We start from the raw sequence: 22,459 nt of genomic DNA on the forward strand, positions 1-22,459 counted from the left end.
GTTAGTTTTGCTATAGTTTTGCTTCAAAGTGTATCTGGCTATTTAGGACTAAAACGTGACAACATTTGTACCCTTGGTTCCTGCAGAAAATAAAAGTAAAATGACGTAAAATGAACATTAATGCAGTGAGTGGCAACATGAAAACCTGCTAAACGTAAAAATATGAAGACCTGCATTTGTGATATTTTCTCCCCCTTTTCTATAGACCCAAGGTGTGTATGGTATTCTGTCAACAGGGAGTGGAAAAGGTATGTGTGTATGAGGTTATGTGATATGCTGAGACTGTTATGAGGGTGACAGCAGTAGACAGATATGGCAGGCTCTATTTAGAATGGGTCTATGACCTTATATAACACAGGACGTTACAGTGCACCTGAATGAACCCCACCTTGAGAATCAAAGAGAAGCCTGTCTCAATCCATTCAGTGACATCCACCTTTTCACAAGAAAGACTGGAAAAGTCACATGTATTTAGGCATGTTGTTGTTCATGGCTGGCGTCAAGACACAAAAGATTGTGTCAAAAGATCTGATGAGGCACATAACTCAAAATATTACATTTATTATTTAGATTTTAATACTAGGAACCACTGTGCTGGTTGGTCCATGTGTTTTATTCTTTCAGCAACCAGTGTGTACATCCCGGTAAAATAGTGCAGTCATACCTAAAATATCAGTGTCAAGCTTCAGTAACAAAGAGTGAAGAGACATTAAGCCTTAACAGGGGAGTCGTAGTAAGCTTTGGGTTCTAATTATTATCTGTCAGTTCAGGAAAAAACCTATTTATTCCCTAAATTTCCTACAGACCAACATTTAACTTCCTGAGCAATCAGCTTGACCAGGAATAATACCTCTAACCATGGCGACAACTGGGCAGTGGTCCTTTTGTCATCTCAGTCAACGGAGGAAATTAAGGAATAACAACTCCTTAAAATACAGCCACACACTCGCTCTCTTCTGTGTCTCTACCTGAACCTGGACGTAGACTTCACCCTGTCATGCTCAAGTACATCTCTGTAATGGCGTGTGTGTGTGTGTGTGTGTGTGTGTGCTTGTGCACGTGTGTGCATGTGCACTGTTTCTCCTTGCTGAATAACACAGCTGCCCGGACAGTGACAGCATTGTTCCCACTGAGCGCTCCAGGAAGTGAATCTGAACACGTCTCAGTGCGTTAAACATTAGCTGCACTCTAAATGCCTCTTTACCTCTCAAACATGGATTAGAGGCTACTTAGGATCACTCCTATGCAAGCGTAAAACTAGACAGGCTGTTAAGAGCCGGATAAACAGAGGAGTGACAGCTTTACAGGTTTACTCTGTGTGTGGGTGTGCATGTTTGTGTGTGTACACAAGGTGATGCGATACTGAACTTTTTTTTTTTGCCCTGCGGGGTGAAAATGATCAACTAAAGCTTCCCACATCGCCCTGCACAGATCTGCTGTCACTGTATGCCGTTTGTTATCGCACAACATCCGCTGTTTGAAGCAGCTTTATCACAGCTCATCACCTTTCTGCAAAATTTGCCATCTAGAAGAGATGCATGTTTTTTTTAAAAACCCAGTTTTCATTCTGAAAGTCCAGTAACATGGATGAAAATCTCCAGGTGAGGTTGACATCCTCCTTAGCAGATGTAAACGTCTTGATCTGCACTGTAGGGTTACTTGTCCTGAATCTTTCGACTCACGATGCAACCATGATGTTCTATGTGAACTGACAAGCTGTTACCAAGAGTTATTTTAGAGGCCGTCGTGTGGCTCTGTATTGTCCCCCAGGTTCAACTTGACCTCCCTGTCATGTGAGCGAATGCCGTTTGAAGTAAATGTAGTCAAAACAAACTCTGCGAAAAAATACTTCTCTTATGTCAGTGGGTTTGCCTCACCACCATAAACCACATGAGTTTTATTTTTGTAAGCATTACCACATCTGTCAGTTTCCCACCATGGGGTCTCCAACACCAGTTGGCTGTTTTTTTTCTGTTCTTGGGAAAGAAACTCAGAGGTCCCTATAATGAGCTCAACTGTTTGTACATTCCTGAACAGTTAGCATCAGTGAACGTTCCCCCTCGCCGCTCTCCTGTTACTGTTTGGCGTTTGGTGGGAAACGATGACAGAACGTTGATGCGCTAAATAGATACCAGCGACACTCAGGTCTTCTCCTGTGCTGTGTTTTGTTTTTGTCTAGAGCTTATCACAGGGGTCAAGGAGAGGATGACTTCAGCCCAGATATGGGATTACTTAAGATCACTGTGTTGTGCAGAAGACTCATTAATCATCAGACTTGATAACAGTTGCGTTGAGATGTCAGAGTATCAAGCATGCATTGAGTTTAACCTTGTCTGTAATGTGTCACATGAGTCAGCCTAAAGCAATAACAGTAATTTGGGTTTCTCCAGGGTCATGATTAGCTATTGCTAAGAAAGAAGCCTGCTGTTGTCAACCAGTGAGACACAGATGCATGGACACTGTCCTGGGACTGTCCCAGCTCCCTTTCCTTCAGCCCTCTTTGCGTTCATAGTCATATATATATATATATTTTCTTTTTTTATTCAAATTTTGACAGATAAATTCCTTGGTTAGTTTTGTAACTTCAGATGGTGTGCAGAGATTTACAGTCCAGATGTTGTGGCTGTTATAAATCAGCCTCATCAAAGTGAAATGATTGGTCAGTGAAATGCTTTTGTTGTCTAACCACAGGTTTTAGTAACTCTACAGGACATGAACAGCAGTAACATGCTAGTGTTATGCCAAAATATCTTCATGCACTTCCTGCACCGCTTAAAGTCCGTGTACGAGACTGGCAGCATGCAATACTGGAGTGTGTGTGGAGCTCTGTCTCCCTGAGTCAGACCTGGCAGTGACTGTGTGTGTGTGTGTGTGTGTGTGTGTGTGTGTGTGTGTGTGTGTGTGTGTGTGTGTGTGTGGAGAGGAGTTGGGCATAAAGTGCTGAGTGATGCACTGATATCCAGGAGGAGGTGTGCTGGTGGTGTTGGTGGAGGGAGATCAGTCTCTTTTTCTATGCCAGTCTGTACTTGGTATGTTCACTGCACTGCAGATGAGACCTGTGTGCAGGCACAGGGCTGGACAACACAGAAAAACCCTATAAAATAATTACAGTAACAATCTGTAGCTGAGCCTGGAAATGAAAAATCACATATTGAATCCGAAAGTGAAAGGTTATGCCTTTGGAGTCCATGATAGAAAAACAGTTGCAGGTGCAGTTGTTGATTCCAATCAATCAGTAAGGCTACAGGTTTTATTGATCAGGTTACCTTCACTCAAACTGCTGAAAAAAAAAATATTGCTCTGTCAGCATTTGATTGGAAATCTGCAGACTTGCTGCATCATTCTGCTGTACTGTTTCTCCACCAAGACAAATCCCTGCGCATGTACGGCACCAAAAGACGATGCTGCAAAGGATGGTTCTCATTCTGATATAAAGACAAATAAACTACTACTAACAACCTACTTAATACGGGTATTCTCTGTAAGCAATGTTTATATTGCAGTTTCATACACTAGCAGTGATTTCCAAGAGCATATTATTGTTCTTTATGTATCGGACAAAGTTTGTGCCTTAAGACGGTAGGTTATGTGGTGACTGCAGGATGATAGCTCTTGTTTGTTGGTACGAACCAGCTGCAGAGCCCTGAAGGTAACACGGCACTGACTTCCTCTACTTGCATGTGATGCTGTTTAGACTGTGTTTTACATGGCCAGCAGGCCTGTGCATGTCTGTGGAACATGGTGTGTGTGTGGGTCTGCGCTTCTAACAAAAAGTCATTGCAGTGACGAATGTGATCAGATGCCATTGATGTTGTAGCCTGGCAAAGATAACGCACGATACAGTAATGCAAACCCATTGTACTGAATATTACCGTATATTATAATGAGTTATTCCTATAATGTTTTATCTACTTTATACTGGGAACTCTTGGTATCCAGTAAAACAGTACATACAGTAAATCACAATATGTCAGAATATAGAATTTCCTCAAATCAAGGACATGTCATATTTTAGTATAACGGCTGCCAGATGTGGTTTCAAACTGTTTTGTTGCCACGGTAACGCTGTGTTACAGGTTAACGTCTGAGGTGTTAACTGCCTCCTGTGTTGAACTGTCAGTCAAGAGTTCCTCTCAATTTAACTGTCGACTCAGGGCGACTGAGAGACTGTACCACACACACCTGAACGCTAGCTCACCAACATTGTATCCTTTTCATGGTGTGTCATATTTCACACTTGCGTTTTGGCTACTTGTAAAACACAACTTTGTATTACTGCATAGTCAAACTGATATCAGAATATCACATCCTGATTCAGATTTCATAAAACAAAGCAGGGGTTTGTGGCAAGTTTTTGGCAGGTTTCAGTGCAGATCATCAAGATGGGTTTGGTTTGGCGTCAGTTGTTACAGTTTCTGACGACTGGCAGCCATAAACAAGAACTTCTTATCTTCTGTGCTCTCAGGCGAAAGCCAATCGGTGTGCACTATCGCTCTTTATTACCCGGAAAGTTCTTAGCCATAAACCTTTGGCACTAAAACCTGCAGGTCTACGAGCATAAATTCAGTTATGTTTTATGATTAAGTTTCATCTCAAAGTGATATAGTGACATGCTTTAACAAGACAGTTCAGTTAAAACTGAATCTTACTTTACCTTCGTCCTTCATAATTAACATATGAGCACCGTTTGTTACTCTGAGACAGAAAAGAGAGTGCCTATTTCCTGCATATACTGAAGTCAGACATTCAGATGTTATTAACTAATTGAAATTAAAGTGAAAGTACTCTTCAGCGTATTTATCACACGTGTGTACAGTCTGTCTTTTCAGTTGAGGTGAAGTTTAATACTGTGACAATCAAACTGCAAAGCCAAACGAAGGATTGTTTTTTTGTCTTCTACATTTAACTTATGAATTGTGTTTCTCTGATGCTTCAGTCGTCTGCAGCTCAGCTTCTTCTTCATTTGGGTGGGTTCAGTTTTTCGGTGGAGAAACTCTCCTGTCCTGAGTGTACGTCCTGAAGTGACTTTCGTACTCACGCTGTTTTTACCCGTTAATCTCAGGAATTGCTTTAACTCCATTGGACAGTCCCAAATTGAAACTTAAAACACCATGACATGAAATTTGGAATTAACAAAATGAATTAATAAAGCATTTGTTTTGCACGTTTGAAGAGTTTTCTCTGATGCGAAACACTGAATATGAACATTGTTCATTGGAATAATCCTCAATGTTATCATTTTCATTTTTATGATTTTTGTATACATTTGCCCTATAATAAAAATAGATCACAACCATAAAAATATTTGTTTTATTACTGGTGGCTTAACCATCATTTCGTTCCCACATTTGCACCACGTCTCAGTACAGAGTGAGCAAGAAGAATGAAGAAATTAGTTTTATTTTTGAAGTGTCATTTGGGAATGTACTGTAAAAGAGAAAGATATAAGTTGATTGGTAGTTACAGTGTTGGTGAGAGTCAATCAACAGACATCATTAGAAACATAGATGGGAGCAACAGACCCCTGATCTGTGATGTTTTCATTTTAAAACCTTAGTTTTGATGATGTCCACTGCTCTTTTTTAAGACATGGTATTAAATAGTGGGTTTAGAGAGCCAGATAATTGAAATTTAAAGACTGATTCTGAAGGGGCTCAAGTGATTTTAAAGACAATTGTGGTTGTGTTGCTGCAGTTACACTGCTGCCAGACAAACTCATAAATGCTGACCTTTAGTACAGTCACCCAGAGGGATGGCAGGGTAGTAGGGGTGTGAATGAAGGACATAAAGAGATAGAACGAAGGGGGGGGGTGTAGTGGAATGTGGGAGAAAGAGAGAGACAGAGAGACCAGAGAGTGAATGGATGAGAGAGAGAGAGAGAGAGAGAGAGTGCAGGCGAGGGAGGAGGAGGGGTGATTAGTGTGTGTGAGCCTGAACTCTGATTGGTCTAGAAGCCTGTGTGTGTGTGTGTGTGCGTGTGTGCATTTCTAGCCAGTGGGCGGGGGATTAAGGCTGCATCACGTGGTCTCTTTAGCTTCTTTTCCACACAAACACACACCCTCATTTGCCGAGGGCACACACACACATATATCCTCTCACATACACACTCACAGCTGTTGATACTTCTCTGTCTCTCTGATAAACGCCTTGAAGCAGAGCCCACAGGATCCTGAGAGAATCTGCTGTCTGCCGGCAGCTCGATCAAACAGCATCTACACGGAAAATATGGATGGACAAGTGAACCGACCGGTTTTCTGATCGCTCTCACTTTTATATCCCGCTTTTTTTTCTGTCTCTCTCTCGTCTTCTCTGGCTTCTCCCTGGGACTCAGTGTTGGGATTTGAGCGCAAACAGCGAACACTGAAAAACAGAGACATGTGTTTTGCCTCAGCTGCCTACTACTACTGCCTGTTCTCTCCCATTCACTGACCAAGGAGAAAATACAAGGTTGGTTGGACTTGGCTTATTTGTTTATGTGCTGGTTTGTGTCAATACACCACATTACATATATATATATCAGGACAGTCCAGAATGTCTTTAGTTTTTGTTTGTTTCCTACCAGCCGCCAAAGCATGAGTCTAGATTGCCCTCCATAAAATGATCTTGTAGTTTTAGGGGAATTCCATGTTAGTATGGTTCCTTGGGCACATGCACACACACATGCACACACACACTCCTGCACTATAAACACACTTGGCAGAAACAGTGCAGTGAATGTGAGCACCGGGAAAGATTAGCAGTAGAGGCTGTATGCGAAGGAAGACCCATTTGGGTATTTTCAGGTCACTGCAGCAACAAGAATCATCCTTCAACATACGTTTCTTGAAAAGAAAATCATATGATGTACAACTGAAGAACTTATATGAAATGTTTGTAAAAAAAAAATCCCTTTAATTTTTTTAGTGTGTCATAACCAGCACAAGATCCAAATGCTGCTCTGAAATGAAGCTGCACAAGAAACCAACACCCCAAACAACAACCGCCCACTGCATGTGTCAGTTCCACAGAGGAACACTGACTGCTGGCACGTTGGTGGCCTCAGAAGAAGAGTTTCCTCTGTCTCATAGTAAAGCTGCTGGAGGATCTGTAAGCTGCTGAGCATTTAGCTCACAGTTCTCCAGTTTCACTGCTCGATCTGTCAGGCAGGCATGTTTAGACACACCTACTCCTCTGTTTGTGTGTATGAGGTGCCTGCACTTGTGTGCAGGTCTTTTTAGTGTGCGTGTGTGTGCCATTTACAGTGTGTGTGGATATAATTAGAAGACGTACGGATTATTTCCTGGTATTGTTGCCATTGGGGTTGTAACCCAACCCAACTGGTGGTGTGTCTATTTTTAAGGGTGACAGCTCAGAGAGACGCAAGCAGCCACGCTTTGAAGCTTCCCCCAGGCAGGATAAAGATAAGGGGTGTGTGTGGGGGGGGGTCTTATCCAGTGTATTTGTGCTTCACTGCCTGTAGTGCTAGTCAGCATTATTGTGACACTGTTTTCGTTTGTTGTACAAACTACACTTGTATTGTCATCTTGTGCAAAGTTTTCAAGCACATAAAATAAAAAGTCAATTGTGAGATAAAGTCAGAGAGAAAATGATGGACAGAGATAGGAGGGATGGAGCGACGTGGAGCAAACCAGAGAGACGGGGCGAGGCGGAGAGATGGAGTTGCAGATACATGGGGAGACGTAGGTTTGCAGATTAGCTGGCTGTCATCAGATGAAGATGAAAATGGAGATTTGTGTGGTGTCTGGGCCACTGGCTGTGCTCCAGCTCCAAATGTCAGAGAACCACCGAGGCATTATGGGTGAGCACTGTGTCTTAGAGCTATACAGTAAGCTTACATAATAGAGATGAAGGGTGGGACTACTTCTATCAAATAAAAATAAGTTTTTGTTTCTTGGTTTGGATTGGACTGCAGTCGTGCATCAGTACGACTTCACTGAGGTTTCGCATGACACATTTTTAAGTTACTCAGTGGCTTGTTTGTGCTGATGTTCTCAGAGCTGCATTCAATTAGTCATTTAGTGCGTTGAAAGAAAAATCATTGGGGACTATTGTGTTTTATTCAGTTTTCAAGCAAAAATGGACCTGTTACAGCTTCTCAACAGGGATGATTTGGTTTATCTTTGCCATTCATTATAGTAAACTGGATCTATTAGGGTTTAGGACTGTTGGTCAGACGGACCCCTAGTCACTTTGGGCAGAGGGATATTATAGTGGGCCTTGTTCAATATTAGTAACTCAGTAAGTTAAGAAAATAGTCAGCAGATTAATAGATACAGAAAATAATTATTAGTTGCAGCTCTAAATATTTATTTTTTATTTAATTTTGCGTTTTTCTCACATGCAGCATGCAAACATTTTCCTTTAAAGCACAGCAGTGCTGGTTCATGTTGGTAGATGAGTACAGCACAATAACCAGATGTTGGTACAGATATGTCAGTTAGCTGATCAACAGAAAGTACTTCTGCAGCTGTTTTGATAACTACTCTCACCGAAACTGATTATCTTTGGGCTTTGGACAGTCGGACAAACGAGCCACAATTGCTTAATTGGAAGTGGGATTATCAATTTTTTGTCTTTTTTTTCTTACATTTTATAGACCTAATAATTAAAAAATGATAATTGTAAGATTGGCCCATAATAAACATTCATAGCAGCTTCAATAGAATGTAGTTTCATCTCAACTCTAATGTAATTTATTGACTTTTAAACAGAAAAACCCGCAGAGTGTTTTATATCTCGCCCTCTCCTGCAATAACAGCCTATTGTTACAAGGTTAAGGGCCATTCATCATGTAACTCCTCGCACGTTAAACAAAACACGTTAAACCTATCAAGGTTTATAGCAGTAATTAGTTTTATAGCACTCTTAAAATAATTGTTTATAGTTGAGAAAGTTTTCACGGGCAGCTTAACTGATGAAGACAGCTTATGTCTGCAGAGCTGCTGAACATGGAGGGAGGGAACGAGGGTCCCCACAGGTCACGGGGTGAGAGGTTGTGGTCACCTTGCCTCGGGCTGCGGTCGCAGTCTAGCGCCCTTCGGTAAACACAGCCTGCCTCGTCTATCTGCCACAGACTAATGGAGCTTAAATCAATTACAATGCAGCGCTGTCCTCCACTGAAATATCTCTTAAGGGCAATTTTGTCTCAGATTTCTGGTCGGTCAGTGAACTCAATCCAAACTCCTGGCATTGCTGTGAAACTTCAGTGTGCTTCACTCAGGGAGTGTTTAAACGAATCACAAGGGAGCATCTGCCACTAAGCGTGAAATTTGAATTATAAACTTTGATGCTGTAATGCCAGGATCAGATTTAATTCTCACTCACACCAGGTGTATACACTCTCACATGCACACGCACACAAAAACGACCACCGCTCCCTACTCACTCCCTCCCACAGCTCCCAACCGTCGATCTCTCTGGATGAGACCAGACAGAGGGGGGTTCTGGACAGAGACAATGATCTATTGACAGAGGCGGAGGGAGGGGGGAGCTCATGCTGGGGACTGCTGGAGTTTGTGTGTCTTGTGACAGAGCAGGGATGGGATGTTGTACTGGTGTATGTGCGTGAGCAAAGGGAGGGGAGAGGCAGCGTTTAGTGCTCTGAGGGGGGTGTGTGACTTTATTTTGGTGAGGCTACAGCTGTTGCATTCGGCCGCACAGAATTCCACTCATTCAGCAAATTTCAGACACGAGCTTCTACTGTCAATCACAGCTCCTCAGATGGGTTTCTGAGGATTGTATACCCTTTTCATTCACACTTGTGTACTGTAGCAAATTCCTTTGCTTCATTACACGAAGCAAAGGAATTTAATCCTGAAGCAAAGACATCACCAACCCATCGTTTTGCAGCTGTATGCTGGCCTGTCCTGTGCACAACTACACAGTAAACAGAGAAATGCAGGTGAGCAGGAGGATGAATTCAATATCAGATTACATAACTCCGTTCTGCCCAGCTGCCTTCAATTAAAGAAGATTCTTTTGGGGCGCTTTTATTCGTTTTCACAGTATAAGCTTTAGTAGTGGGACCAGATAGAAAACAAGAGGTTTCCCATGTTCCTGTGGATTCTTTGGTTTCACACATGACATGGATATTGGTATATGATTTCTGAGGCAAATCGTTGTCACATTAGAGGTGTACATTTCTGTGTACCCCCCCTCTATTTCCTAAAACTTGTAAGTGAAACACACAAATATCATCTACATAAAAAGGCTGTGACAGAGATACAAGTTCAATTTCCCAATTGGGAAAATTTAATGCAGGAAAATCCAGCGCTAAATACATTCAGCTACCACTACTGTGGTCTGAGTAAATGGATAACTGGAATAACTGCTTTCTCATAATGTCACATATTGGAGAATTTAATTGTTGTCACTGGTAACCCTTTGGAAAGGAAGTGCCGACTGCTGTTGCTGACTGTTTTGCATATTTAAATTGGAACAGTAGCGATACCTTAAATGCTCAAATCTTAACTCAGTGGTTTTTTTCCATGGGAACGAGTGAAGATGTGTAGTTATGGAAGAAGAGTAAAAACACAGCATGTCATGGTACACGTTCATCCACCCAAAGGGATTTCTTATATCTCACTGTTTATTTGGTCTCAGTATGACTTACACACTGAGCTGTGTGTCACTCGGGTAATCTCAAACATCTTTCTAAGTGGCATTTGACCCGAGTGAGTAGCTTAGTGGCATGTGCGCACCAAATCACCTCTCCAGCCCCCATGTTTCCCATCACACAGAGATAACAGCAGAAAAGGTTATAAAGGGAGAAGGAGTCACTTCTGGCAGCTTAACCCCCTAAATTTTGATCCTCCTGCTGTCGGATGACCACTGGGCTTTTAAAGACGGAAAGCAGCGGGATGCCTTTCTTAAACTTGTCCTTGCGCTCTCTCTCATTCCTCTGCTCTTCAAGCCAAGACACCATCTGGTTAGAGCTCCCATAAGCCCCTCCTCTCCCTAATGCACCACCAGCCTGTCATTGGCGACTACAGCAGCAGCAGTGTTGCTAGGAATCCTGGAAAATGCAGTCTGTGTGTCAGTCTTTTGCCGTAAATTCATCTTTTTACATCTACCAAGGAGGTTATGCTTTTGCCAGATAGTTTTCAGGGTAGCTAAACAAATTGGTGGAAAATTTGGTCACTGTCAAGTGTTCTATATAAGTGTTCGTATATATAATGATAATCATGTTTGCTGTCTTCACTTCATCTTTGGCTGAGTGAAGGATTCCAAGATTTTTTAAATATGTGTAGTATTTGATGGGGCTTTTTTGTCTACTGCACTACTACTGCACATTTGTGTGTGCTGTCTTGGATGACATTTGCTTTACTGTCAAATTCTTCTAAAATTCACAAAGTCAGTTTTTTTCATGCACAAATAGTACTTTGAAACATTTTCAAATGTATTTCCTTTTGCATCAATTGGTTGTGTCCCTTGGCATGACAGCAAAGCACTGAGAGGGTCAGTCACACTTGTTGCTTTTACTGTAACAATTCCTGTATCCTGCAAAACACTTATTGTCATGCCAGCTGACCTGAGAATGAACACTGGGAGTGAGTGGAGGTTCAAACAAAACTGCTCCTGACCTCCTCGTAAGTTGTGTCAGTGTGACCTGACTAATACCTACGTGCATTCGTGACACATTGTGTTTATGGAACAAACCTCTACTGTAGGAGCAATGCAGCAGCTTGTTATTTGCGTCAAACCATAGAGCTTCACCTCTTTTGTGTCCAATCACGGCGCCACCCTTTTCCTGTCTGATGAGCATGTGGTGTGAATGAATGGCAGACAAATCATTATTATATTTGTCAGTTATTTGTCAGCAAATTGGATTGGCTTATGCCAGATGATTTTCATTGGGTTTGTTATTATTTTTTTGGACTGCGTTGGGTAACTACTTGCGTTAGATAGAAAGACAATAATATAACTCAGACCCATAGGAGGACAGATAAATATTAAACATTAGTAGTGTGCCCATCAGGGAATACTTGTTTTGGTAGGAATAAGCCACCATGAAAATCTTTTCTTTTCACATTATTTGCATACCACATTGTCCCAAGCGTCTTACTGTGAAATACTTTAAAACATCGACGTAAACATCCAACTTGATGTATAGATCATATCAAATGATGTGATATGATCTGTGTTCTAATCCGTCCACGTCTCTGTTCTGTTCTTCTCAGGTGAGAGTCGCAGCGGCAGCCATAGAAAACAACGAGTGAGGTGAAGCAGACATGAGTGCAAACAATCATCAGGGGGTGGTGACAACTCCTCCCCCGCCCAGCGGAGGGACTAAGGAGCGCTACTTTGACCGGGTCGATGTCAATGATCCAGAGTACATCAGGGCCAGGAACATGTCGCCTGACCTTCGGCAGGACTTCAACGTCCTGGAGCAGAAGAAACGTGTCACACAGATCTTACAGAGCCCCGTAAGTCAAAGGAGGAAAAAGAGGACATGTCTTATCCAGAGAATATTCACTCCTGCAGAGTAGAATCTCAAACATGATGACATAGCACATTTCTTGTGGCTACAGTGGACTGGGGTAGTAGAGACGTTTTAGTTTTAGGTTTCAAAATTAGGGTAATGCATGCAGTTGCTTACTGAGGGAACAATGTCTCAAGGAAAGCAAGACCTACTGCTGACAATTGGTAAACTTCTAAAATGGTTGGTGCAGAATACAGTAAAAAAATATAATAGCAAGATCAGTTTACAATCAAACAGAAAGTGATTTGGCTGTGCTGCTGTTGTAGGAGTGTAGGTTTACTACAATACTACACACAGTAAAGAGCCCCTTAGGTAAATGAAACAGGTGGATACGAGTTTTTCATGTGTAATGTACATTGCATAGAGCTTAGAGAGTCCTCAAAGGAACATGAGATTGATCGCAGCATATTTTCTCTAGAGCATGTTGATCAGAGATATAAGACTTTTGTCCAAGGTTCTACACAGAAAAGTCATGACACCATCAAGCTGAGCTGAACTTTGTGGCAAGAGAAATAATTACTGGCTGCATAGTGGAGCAGTGATTAACAAAGTCACCTCACAGCATGAAGATCCTGGGTTAAAATCCATAGAATGGCTCAGGCCTTGGTTTTCTCTGGGTGCTCTGGATTCCCTGTGGTGAACTTGGCAATAAATTTGTCTGGATTTGTTGGCCTTTTGAAGACTGCAGACTTCACCAGGCAGGCTGTCCCCCCATAGTCCAGAACAAGACAGCTGTACTGAAGGACTCGACTGGAAAGAGGGAAAGCGGCCTGTATGTTAGTCTGTCTTTGGCCATAGAAGACACCGGTTGAGTTATCAAGATTACAGAAGACCCTGTAGAGAACTTGATGCAAGCAAAGAACTTTTCACCTCACTAACTGTTTGGGTAATCAGTTCCCATTTTCAGTTATTATTTCCCAAATCAAGTGATTTCTGAAGAAGTTACAGCAGTCACTGAATCACATGTGCTTGTGTTGATGTTGTGACACTGGCCACAGAATCACAGCAGTCAGCGGTGCTAAAACCCTAATATAGCTGCCGGCTACCACACCCTCACTCAGAGAGAGCTGGATCTCTGCAAGTGCCCTCCGGGCCAGAGACTCTCATGTTTGTGCTGCTTTTGCTGATGTGAACAACTCTGTGAATGCAGGGCATACTACCACTACTCAAACTTGACTGAACTGCTTTAGGTACAATTAGAAGTTCTTGGGACCATGCCTACCAATTGTTTGGACACTCAGGGTAAAAGTGAAGTACTGGGATATTGTATCTTTGTTGTGAGTTCATAGTTGGTTGCAGTGAAAGACTACATATGGCTAATTTGCCATCCATCATGGGTCAGTTTGTTTCCTTTTTGACCCTGAATGCATTTGCATGCCTGCCAGCACCTAACTCTCGGCATGATAGTCTGGTCTGCTCATTTAGCTGTAGACAAAGTCAAGCTCATGGGCTCATGCAAAGATAACTCAGTGTTGCGCTATCTTTGCCGTTTGTATTGTGCCCTTTGAACAGTTGCATCACCTTGTGTGGAGATTTTACAACAACCCATGCACTCTTTCAGTTCAGCCTAGTTTAGGGATATTTACTCTGCACTGTTGACTCAAGGCTGGTCTCTGACTGGAGTGCTCCTCACTATTTACAGTGTTGTCCTACATTTAGAGACGCAAGGTGTGTGTGTGTGTGTGTGTGTGTATGCTTTTGTACTCAGAATTGCTTTGAAGGGACAAATAAGCTTTGGTTTCAGAGTTTAGGGGCAGGGACAAATTATGAGTAAAGGTCAGGTAAGGGATATTGTCAGACACTGCTTAAGCAATGAATGCCGTGAATGAATGTTCCTCACAAGTAAAGTATTAGACGGTTGGAAGTGTGTGTGTGTAATTGGTTATGGGCAGTAGCTGCCATGGTTTGGCTCGTTCTTTTGAAGCTTTAAATGTGATCCGCATTCTGTACATGCCCAGTGTGGTTTACTTGGCATGCTGTGTTTTGTGCCAGATGTCTGGAAGGGCAGCAGCTTGGTGCTGATGATCAAGGTTTCCACCTGATACCCTGTGTGTGTGTCTGTAAATGTGTCTGTTTACGTGATTGAGTACCACAAGTGCAGTTAGAGGCGAGCAAATGAGTGAGTACATTTGAGGGCCTTGCTCTAAGTCGCCTGTAGGGAACTACTGGGCTGTCATTGAGCGCCTGTGACCGACCATCACTGCTGTTGTTTGTGGTCTGTCTACCACAGCTGGCTCCAGTGTGTCCTTATCAGCAGCAATTCTGCATGTCTGAAGTTAATGGCAGAGGCAGTCAGTGAGAGAGAGACCTGTCCGACTGGCTCTTGAGTCTTGTGAATCAGCTATCCCACAAGCACTGGACCACAGCCTGCCTTTGTGGTGTGTTCAAGTGCCCCTTTTAAGCTGTGCACTGTTCTAGTTCACTGTAGTTCTTGGTTGATCTTCATAGTCTGAACTCATGGTGTATATCAAGGGACACTGAGGATCACATGACTACAATGTAGCGTGAAAGCTATTGAGAGAGTACCATCGGCCCTGCAGAGCATAGTATCATCTGTCAGCTCATTGTTTACAGTTCTGGTTCACTCTCACTGTTGTCATAAACCTGTTTTCTAGTCGCACTAACAAACTGATAATACACAACCTTCCCAGCACCAAGCAGCAGACAGGCAAAGTTAGCGAGTAACTAGTGAATATAGTGGAACATTTATTTCTTCAAACCAGATATTTCCCTTAAGCGGAGACCAAAACAGAGCTAAAAGAGACCGTTGACCTCCCATTCATCAGGTGGCCAGGATAAAACAACTCTAAATTAATGCTGTGTGCCCTGTTCTCATTCACCATAACAACTTCATAAGGTTGTCAGCTTATTTCACTTACTGTTTATTGTGCTGCTTCCAAACACTAGCTTATTTTCTGCTGTTCCTTTTGTGTTTGTACCATTTCTGTTGAATACCTTTGGGTAGTTGACGTTTAAAGGCTATTTGTTATCTCCAGTGATGACTGTAATTTCACAGTCTGGACGTCACCGGTTATCCGCCGGTGTTACACTTGCGGTCGTGCAGTGTAATGTATTATTATTCCCACTTGATGTGGTTTTGAATGTGAGCCAAGCAGCTCTCAGACGGCAGTAACAGGTGGCTCCCTGTGGGCTGCAGATTGTTTCCAGCCTTTACATCAAGACAGTTGGCCCCCATGGTTTACTCATATTCAACAACAACAGCAACAAGTGTGTGTCACCAGCATGTGTTCACACCCCCTCTTTGTTGTTTTCATTTCTTTCTCCATCTTTCTCACTCCATTTGTCTCTCGTGTTCAGCTACAGCAACAACAGCAGCTTCATCAGCTGGCTGTCCACACATGTGCCACTTCTCTCTTTCTTCCTTCCTCATTCTCTCTCTCTCTCTCTCTCTTTCTCTCTGTTTTCATTCCAGTGTTAAGGGACTAGTGGTGGCTCCAGATTACATGTTTGTAGCACTCCAATGGCAGGTTGTATTTAAAGTCGGACCAATATAGACCAGGCGGGACTGAATCAACTCAGCTGACTTATCCACCCTCTTCATTCATGCAGCAGTGTTTACCTTTAGAAGTCGAAGGCTACAGCTTAATTTGAACCCTTTCCGTACCATCTACCACATACAGTGACTGTATGCAACAACAATATGCATAGAGTCACCTGATGCATTTATGTGAATGATGTGGGCATAAACGCTGATCGCATTTATTGCATGAAAACTGGTATTATCTCATCTCTTCTGTAGAAATTAGGGAAACATAAATCCCAAGTTTTGAATTGCATTTAAAACACTTAAAGAAAGGTTAGCAGTAGAGCATTGTTTTTGCCTTACTGAACTTCTGCTTAATGTCTGTGTCAGTCTGCTGCAGTGTTAACATTACTTGATTTGTTGCATTATTTAAAGTTATTTGGGGAAGGAAGGAAGGAAGGAAGGAAGGGAAGGATTTTTCAGAGGGCTGTTGGTGGTCATGTTGGTTAACACACATTGCGTTTTGTATGACATGCAAGAATAGAAATTCGCCTTGAGGCGGTTTGTGGGGCACACTGAGGTGGTTTTCTGTTGCAATTCGTGCGCCAGAAGGAACTTGGTTACAGATTTTGGCTGCAAATCCAAGTCTCATGATATCATGATCAGTAATCATGACATTATGTTGGTGTTAAATTCTGTAGTTAACCCTCTCTTTGTGTTTCTCTATAGCTACTGGGAACTAGGTTGCGGTGACTTCATTTGGGACCCAAAAAGTCAAAAGGTCAAAAGCCCCGAGAAGCTTGAAATTAAATCAGATGAAATTGAATTTGACTCATACTTCCACATGCAGCTTCTATTTTCTGCATCTCCGCTCATCTTTCCTTCTCCCCTGCTATTAGTTTTTCCTCTCCAGTGCTTTTCTGTCCTCTCCTCTGTACATCTTGCGGCACAGTTGGTTCATCATCCATTGAAATGATTTACTGATGCCAAGTAGTAAATTTACTCAGCCTCATTTGCACTCGTTCTGTGGTTTTCAGAGGAAGTACGCATTTTCTGCTCTTCCCACCACTTGCCAGAAAATACAAGTGGATAATTTATGGTGCTTTGGCGGGTTCTGCTGAGAACCCCCTTGTGTGAGGCAAATGTCATGGCCGTTCTCTGTGATGTTTTCCCTTTTTCTTTTTAAAGTCCTGAAGGTCTCATTTGATAGAACATTAGTGGTTGAACTCACTCCGGAGACTTTTTTAAACCATCACCTTCCCCTCAGAAAGTCTCAGTGGCTGTGTTTCATTTTGGCATTTTATGACATCTCTTGGGTGCTGAACTTAGCAAAACCACTAGCAGTGGAGCAGTGCCTTCAGGATTAGAGGTTAACAAACTAAAATGTGACTAAGTCCACTTTAGCTCAAGTGCATCTTCAAAATTATTGGCCAAAGGTCAACAGAATCCCCTCTGTGTTTATTGTGTTGGCTTTACACCAGGTTCTCCATCTGCCAAATTCAGTCAAAATCAGAGAGAGAAATGTTTTAGTTACTAAGCAAAATTAATGTAAAGTTTATTTTGTCTTTCTTTCTGAAACTGATACTCGAACCTGTCTGCGACTGGAGAGGTAGATTGGTATTGGAGTGCAGAAGCTGACCTTATTAAGCAGATTCAGTAATGACGTGACCAATCTAAGTTAAAAACAGTCCCTGGTCATTGTCATGTTTCGCCTTCAATATCACAAGCACTTTGGAAAACAGGGAACAGTAGAAACTCGCAGATCATATACCTCATCAGTCTGCACATTGTTTTTCTGTGCTAGAGAGTGAGCCATCTTGTTGCCTTCCCATCTCAGCTGAGAGTTGCACATGTGTGGTCCTGAATGGGTGTCTACATGGAGGCCTGTGATTTGAATCGTACCTGTTAAATAGCAATTGTCCCCTTTTGCCAAGTATGACAAAAGATGTTAGTGGGGTTTTTGTTCAGTGTAAAAGGGACAAAATTTTAACCTTGAAATCTAAGAAATTGGAAAAGTTCAAAAAAGGAGAGAAAGAGCAGCTCAAGTGTTGACACGCAATATGCACACTTAAAATAGAGGCTCATCTTCTTACATTGATACATTTCATTGTCACTTTTAAGGATGTTATCAGTTTAATGATCTCCCATGCTCAGTTGTTCACACATTTTTTTGTCGTGGTAAACAAGTTGATACTTCAATAAAAAGGCCGCAAAGTTTATGCAGAGTAGGGTGCCGCTGTAGTCACAATCGGGACCAATTTCACTGACGCACACTCTGAGGTGAGATGGGGCCAATCAATAACATTGGCAAGAATGCTGGCAGGCACTCTCCTACTTTGTAACACTGTCACGTTGGCGGCTTGAATGAACTGCATTGTGCTGACATAACTCGGGAGGCTGTGGTTCAAATTACAGACCACACCTAATCTGTGTCTTTCTGCAAGTGTTAAGAATAGTGTATGTGTGTGCGTTTTTGCGTTTTATCTATCTTTGCATGTACACGTCTGTATGTAAAAGTCTCTTCACGCCAAGAATGTTTGAAGAGTTTTCTTCAAACAATGCTAAGCTTATGCCTGTAGTTTTATTTATTCAGCCAGTTGAGATTGATGCAATTTGAGCTTGGATGCTTTCACCAAAACACCTGAAAATGCAGGTCACTGTGTTCTTTCAGATGTACTATGATGCAGTTTTGTAGGAGTGGGAGCACAACCCTCACCTGCTACAGGAAATGACCCTAAAATAGTGTTGATGGGTTTAAGAAAACAGAAGCTGACATTTGATATTCAGTTTATAAAGCTTAGTTTAAGCTGTCCTACACAAGCTACCTGTGACTGTTGTTTTCAAGTCCTCGTTGTTGAACAATAACCAGATTTTTTAAATGAACTTAATTAAATTCTGCTGCAGTGAGTCATATCAAGTCATAACAGTTTCATTTTACATGAGGACACGACTGTGTATGAGGTAATGCCGAATGGAGCAACAGGAACTTCTTTGATGAGTGCACAAGCACAGGCGTGCAGGATCGTCAGCTCTGTTTCCAACAGAGTCATGAAAAGTTCTGTCTTCCTTTCCCACAGGATGGCATACAGCAGCTTAAGTGTCACCTGCATAATGTAACAATAACTGATTCCCTGAACTGAATGGAATCACAACCAATTAAACTTCTCTGGATTTCAAGCTTTTGAAGACTAGAAACTTCCTGTTAGGTAGTAAGGATTCGAAGAAAAGTTTCTAATAAAGAACTTTGTGCAGGAAGCATCTGCCCTGATGTAATGCCCTTAAGACAGGCGCAAATCCTGATAGTTCTTCTACACTATCCTGTGATAGAAACCAAGGGATTATTTATCTGCAAGAACCAGTGAAATTGCATCTTTGCAAAAAACAATATATGAAACATTTCTGTCAAACTCTTTTTGGCTCAAACAAACCAGCGTTAGATTTTTCAAATTATTATAATTGTTGTTGTCGCTTAATTAAGTGTCCATGTTTTACTGTTTCCTCAGTGACGAGTTGGTCAAGCACCAGCTTAATACTCTGAATGAAGACTGCTACAGTTCCATTTTGAAAGATTAGCTTTTGCCATTTTGCAGCAGTCACGGAAACACTTTCATTTCTCTGATTGGATCACATTTTTCCCCCAATACGCGGTGAGACCTGCTTAGCCCACTTGCCTGTCAATGAATTTAATCTGGCAGGGCAGAAGATGCATCTTAGTGTCATTTTTCTCTTCAGGGGTGAGTGGGCTGTAACTGCAATGATGTCATTTTGAAGGGTCACCTGACTTCCTGTCTTTGATTGAAGCTGGAGTCTTATTACAGTTGAGTAGGCACGTCTCAGCCGCTAAAAAACACACTTCACATGCAGCGCTACTTTTATTGATGCAGATGTGTAGGTTGTACTGAAATATTAATGATACGATTCACATTAGGCCTCAGGATTAATCTGTTTAGATGATGGGAATAAAATCCCTGCTGTCATAATCTTCTTGGGTACACACACACACACAAACACACACACAAATGGTAGAGCAGATGCCTGCTGATGTGTGTGTATGTGTTTGTGAATGTGCGTTATTGTGCTCATGTGTTTTCTAATAGGCTTCATTCCAAAACACTGTGAGTACAGTGTGCTGAAAGTGTGTCTAAAATTGTAAAATTGTTTCTGCATTTGTGGTGTTGCTTGCAGCAAACAAATTGATACTAAAGCTGCATTAGTCAATATTTTTATATTAAGAATGGATCAAAAGCTTTTAGCAGCTAAAGAGCCAGCTGTCTCCCTCAGGAATTGATGGAGACCAAAACAGAGCTAAAAGGAGATAAACTCTTGTAATTAGATTCATCAAGTGAACAGAAGCTCCAAATGAATGATATTGTTGTTTCATATCTGCTCAGTGTATAAATACCTTACAACTGTAAAAAAAGTGATGAATATGTTGTCATTGCCTAACCCATGTTGACAAAAAAAATCAATGAACGCTGGTTCAATAGAACCAACTGATGAGATTTTCTTTGTGCTAGTTGTCACATTGTAAAAGCAGGAAAAATACACACTGTCAGAACTATCAGTTTCACAAGGACTAGCAACACTGTAGACGGATCCCTTTGAAAAACTGTTTTTCTTTGGCAGGTTGGCTTCTCCTCAGAAACAGAGGCGTCTGTACCTGACGAAAAGCCAACCTGGGTTTGAAACATGATACTCTTTCTGAACGAATAAAAGAAAAAACAGTTTTTGAAAGGGAGTCTTTGTGAAACATTTTGCTGACAATGTCAAGCTAGCAAAAATCTTCCAACAAAGACCCTTCTAGTTGACTCAGAACCACAAAATCTGCCTGAGGGTCAAGTGTCTGGGCTGTGGCTCCAGTAAACTTCATCCTTACCGCTGTGGCCCCAGTGTCAATGTAATAGCTCAACAGTCTTTGAATCAGTCATGCCCAGAGCAACAACAACAACAGCAGCAACAGAAAACAAAAAACTCTTGTCACACCACTGTCCGATATCCACAACAGGCCGGTTACCACAGCAACCTTGCCACTAGGGATGGAGGAATGTCTGGCTTGAGTTCAGAACCAGCAGTGCTCCGGGACTGCATGTGTCCAGACACGAGGGGGGTTGATCCACTTTTAACAAAACACCACCACATGGGCATAAAACCAAAGGCCCAGACTCCATTTGTATAACACTAATGGACTGTCCCATGGGGTGACTTGAGGGGACATGGGGGGGCAGAGACAAGGGGAAGTTAAATGTCAGGGATGTCTTTGTGCACAGATGCATCTCTACTGAGAATGTGTTGACTGCAGCAGAAGCACTGAGATGAAATAAAGGCATGAATATTGAATGTATTGAATATTGATGTTGCATGGAAACGTTGTCCAGGCCTATTTTCACTCTCAGGCTGTACCCATTTTACCACGGATCTCCATTGGTGGTTTTAAATTTCCACCAGGAAGTTAAAGTGGACTTGCAGTCTGCTAACTCTGTGATGAAGTGAAGCCCATTTCAAATCATGACTAGGTCCGACGGAGGGAAATACATGGGGCCAAAACAAGCAACAGTGTCTTTTCAAATGATAAATATAACCCTTAAGAAGTAACAGACATTAATAGTATGCACATGCAGGGATCAGGAGCAGGATTTTTATGAACATGGGAACAATTAGGCTGCTTTGCCAAATAACTCTCTTCTTAAATGGAGCTGGCCATGTTTTAAACTGAGTACAGACAGACTGAAAAACAAGGTGGTGACAATGTGAGCTGGCAGTACAAATGAAGGTGGCCAGCCATGCAAAATAACAGACTCAACAGAGTTCAGTCTGTCATTTTTTTTCAGTATTCTTCTATACCAGAACATCTCATCATGTATTATCACTTACTTAGCTGATGCACACGTCAAGTTTTGCAAATGCACTGAAACATTGTCTTTGCCGGTCACAGATTTAATTACATTAGCCGACATGGAAACCTTATTAAGATTATGAGCCGCAATATGTGCAGTATTACCAGTATTACCTACTGTTCCTCTCCGCAGCCTGGGTTTGCCTGCACCCATGTTCATCTAACATGTCGACATGTTTCATGATGAGGAACATTTGATGTGTTGAAAAGTGGAAGCATAAAATCATACAGTTCTTTACACGGTGTACTGCAGACATTAGAGCATGTTAGCATATACTGTATTGTGTACATGGGTTCAACAAATGACTATAGTCCTGGACATGAGGATTAGCCACACACACTTTCTCTCCCAGTCACACCGAGCAGCCAATTGCAGCGTAGGTTGGAGCTAGCCAGACAGCCAATGCCGACTCAGCATGTTGGCTGGCCAGTCCGTCCCGATCCAGCTTCACAGAACGCTTTGAGGACGATTCAGATTGACACCCGAGCAGCATGTCTAATCTGTGATTAACACGTCTCCCTCGTTCTTCCTCTCTTTATTCCCACTCTTCCTGTCTCCCTTAATGTTCCCACGTCTTTTTACTCTTTCATCCCTCTGTCG

General features: G+C 42.1%; 1 protein-coding gene across 6 annotated transcripts in view; it reads left to right on the forward strand.

The window, feature by feature from the left end:
* The window catches only part of add3a (adducin 3 (gamma) a), a 92,557-nt gene that overhangs the window by 49,379 nt on the left and 20,719 nt on the right, over positions 1 to 22,459 (forward strand). For 4 of the 6 annotated variants that reach the window (XM_046408008.1, XM_046407997.1, XM_046408036.1 and 1 more), the window contains one exon: positions 12,180 to 12,425. In XM_046408008.1, the coding sequence (XP_046263964.1) occupies positions 12,231 to 12,425 (195 nt within the window). In that variant the 5' untranslated portion in view covers positions 12,180 to 12,230. Of the gene's footprint in view, positions 1 to 5,983; positions 6,448 to 12,179; positions 12,426 to 22,459 lie in introns of those variants that run through there. The other 2 variants (XM_046408018.1, XM_046408005.1) reach the window with 2 other exon arrangements.

This window comes from Scatophagus argus, chromosome 2 (assembly GCF_020382885.2).
Source record: "Scatophagus argus isolate fScaArg1 chromosome 2, fScaArg1.pri, whole genome shotgun sequence".
Classification (NCBI taxonomy): Eukaryota; Metazoa; Chordata; class Actinopteri; family Scatophagidae; genus Scatophagus; species Scatophagus argus.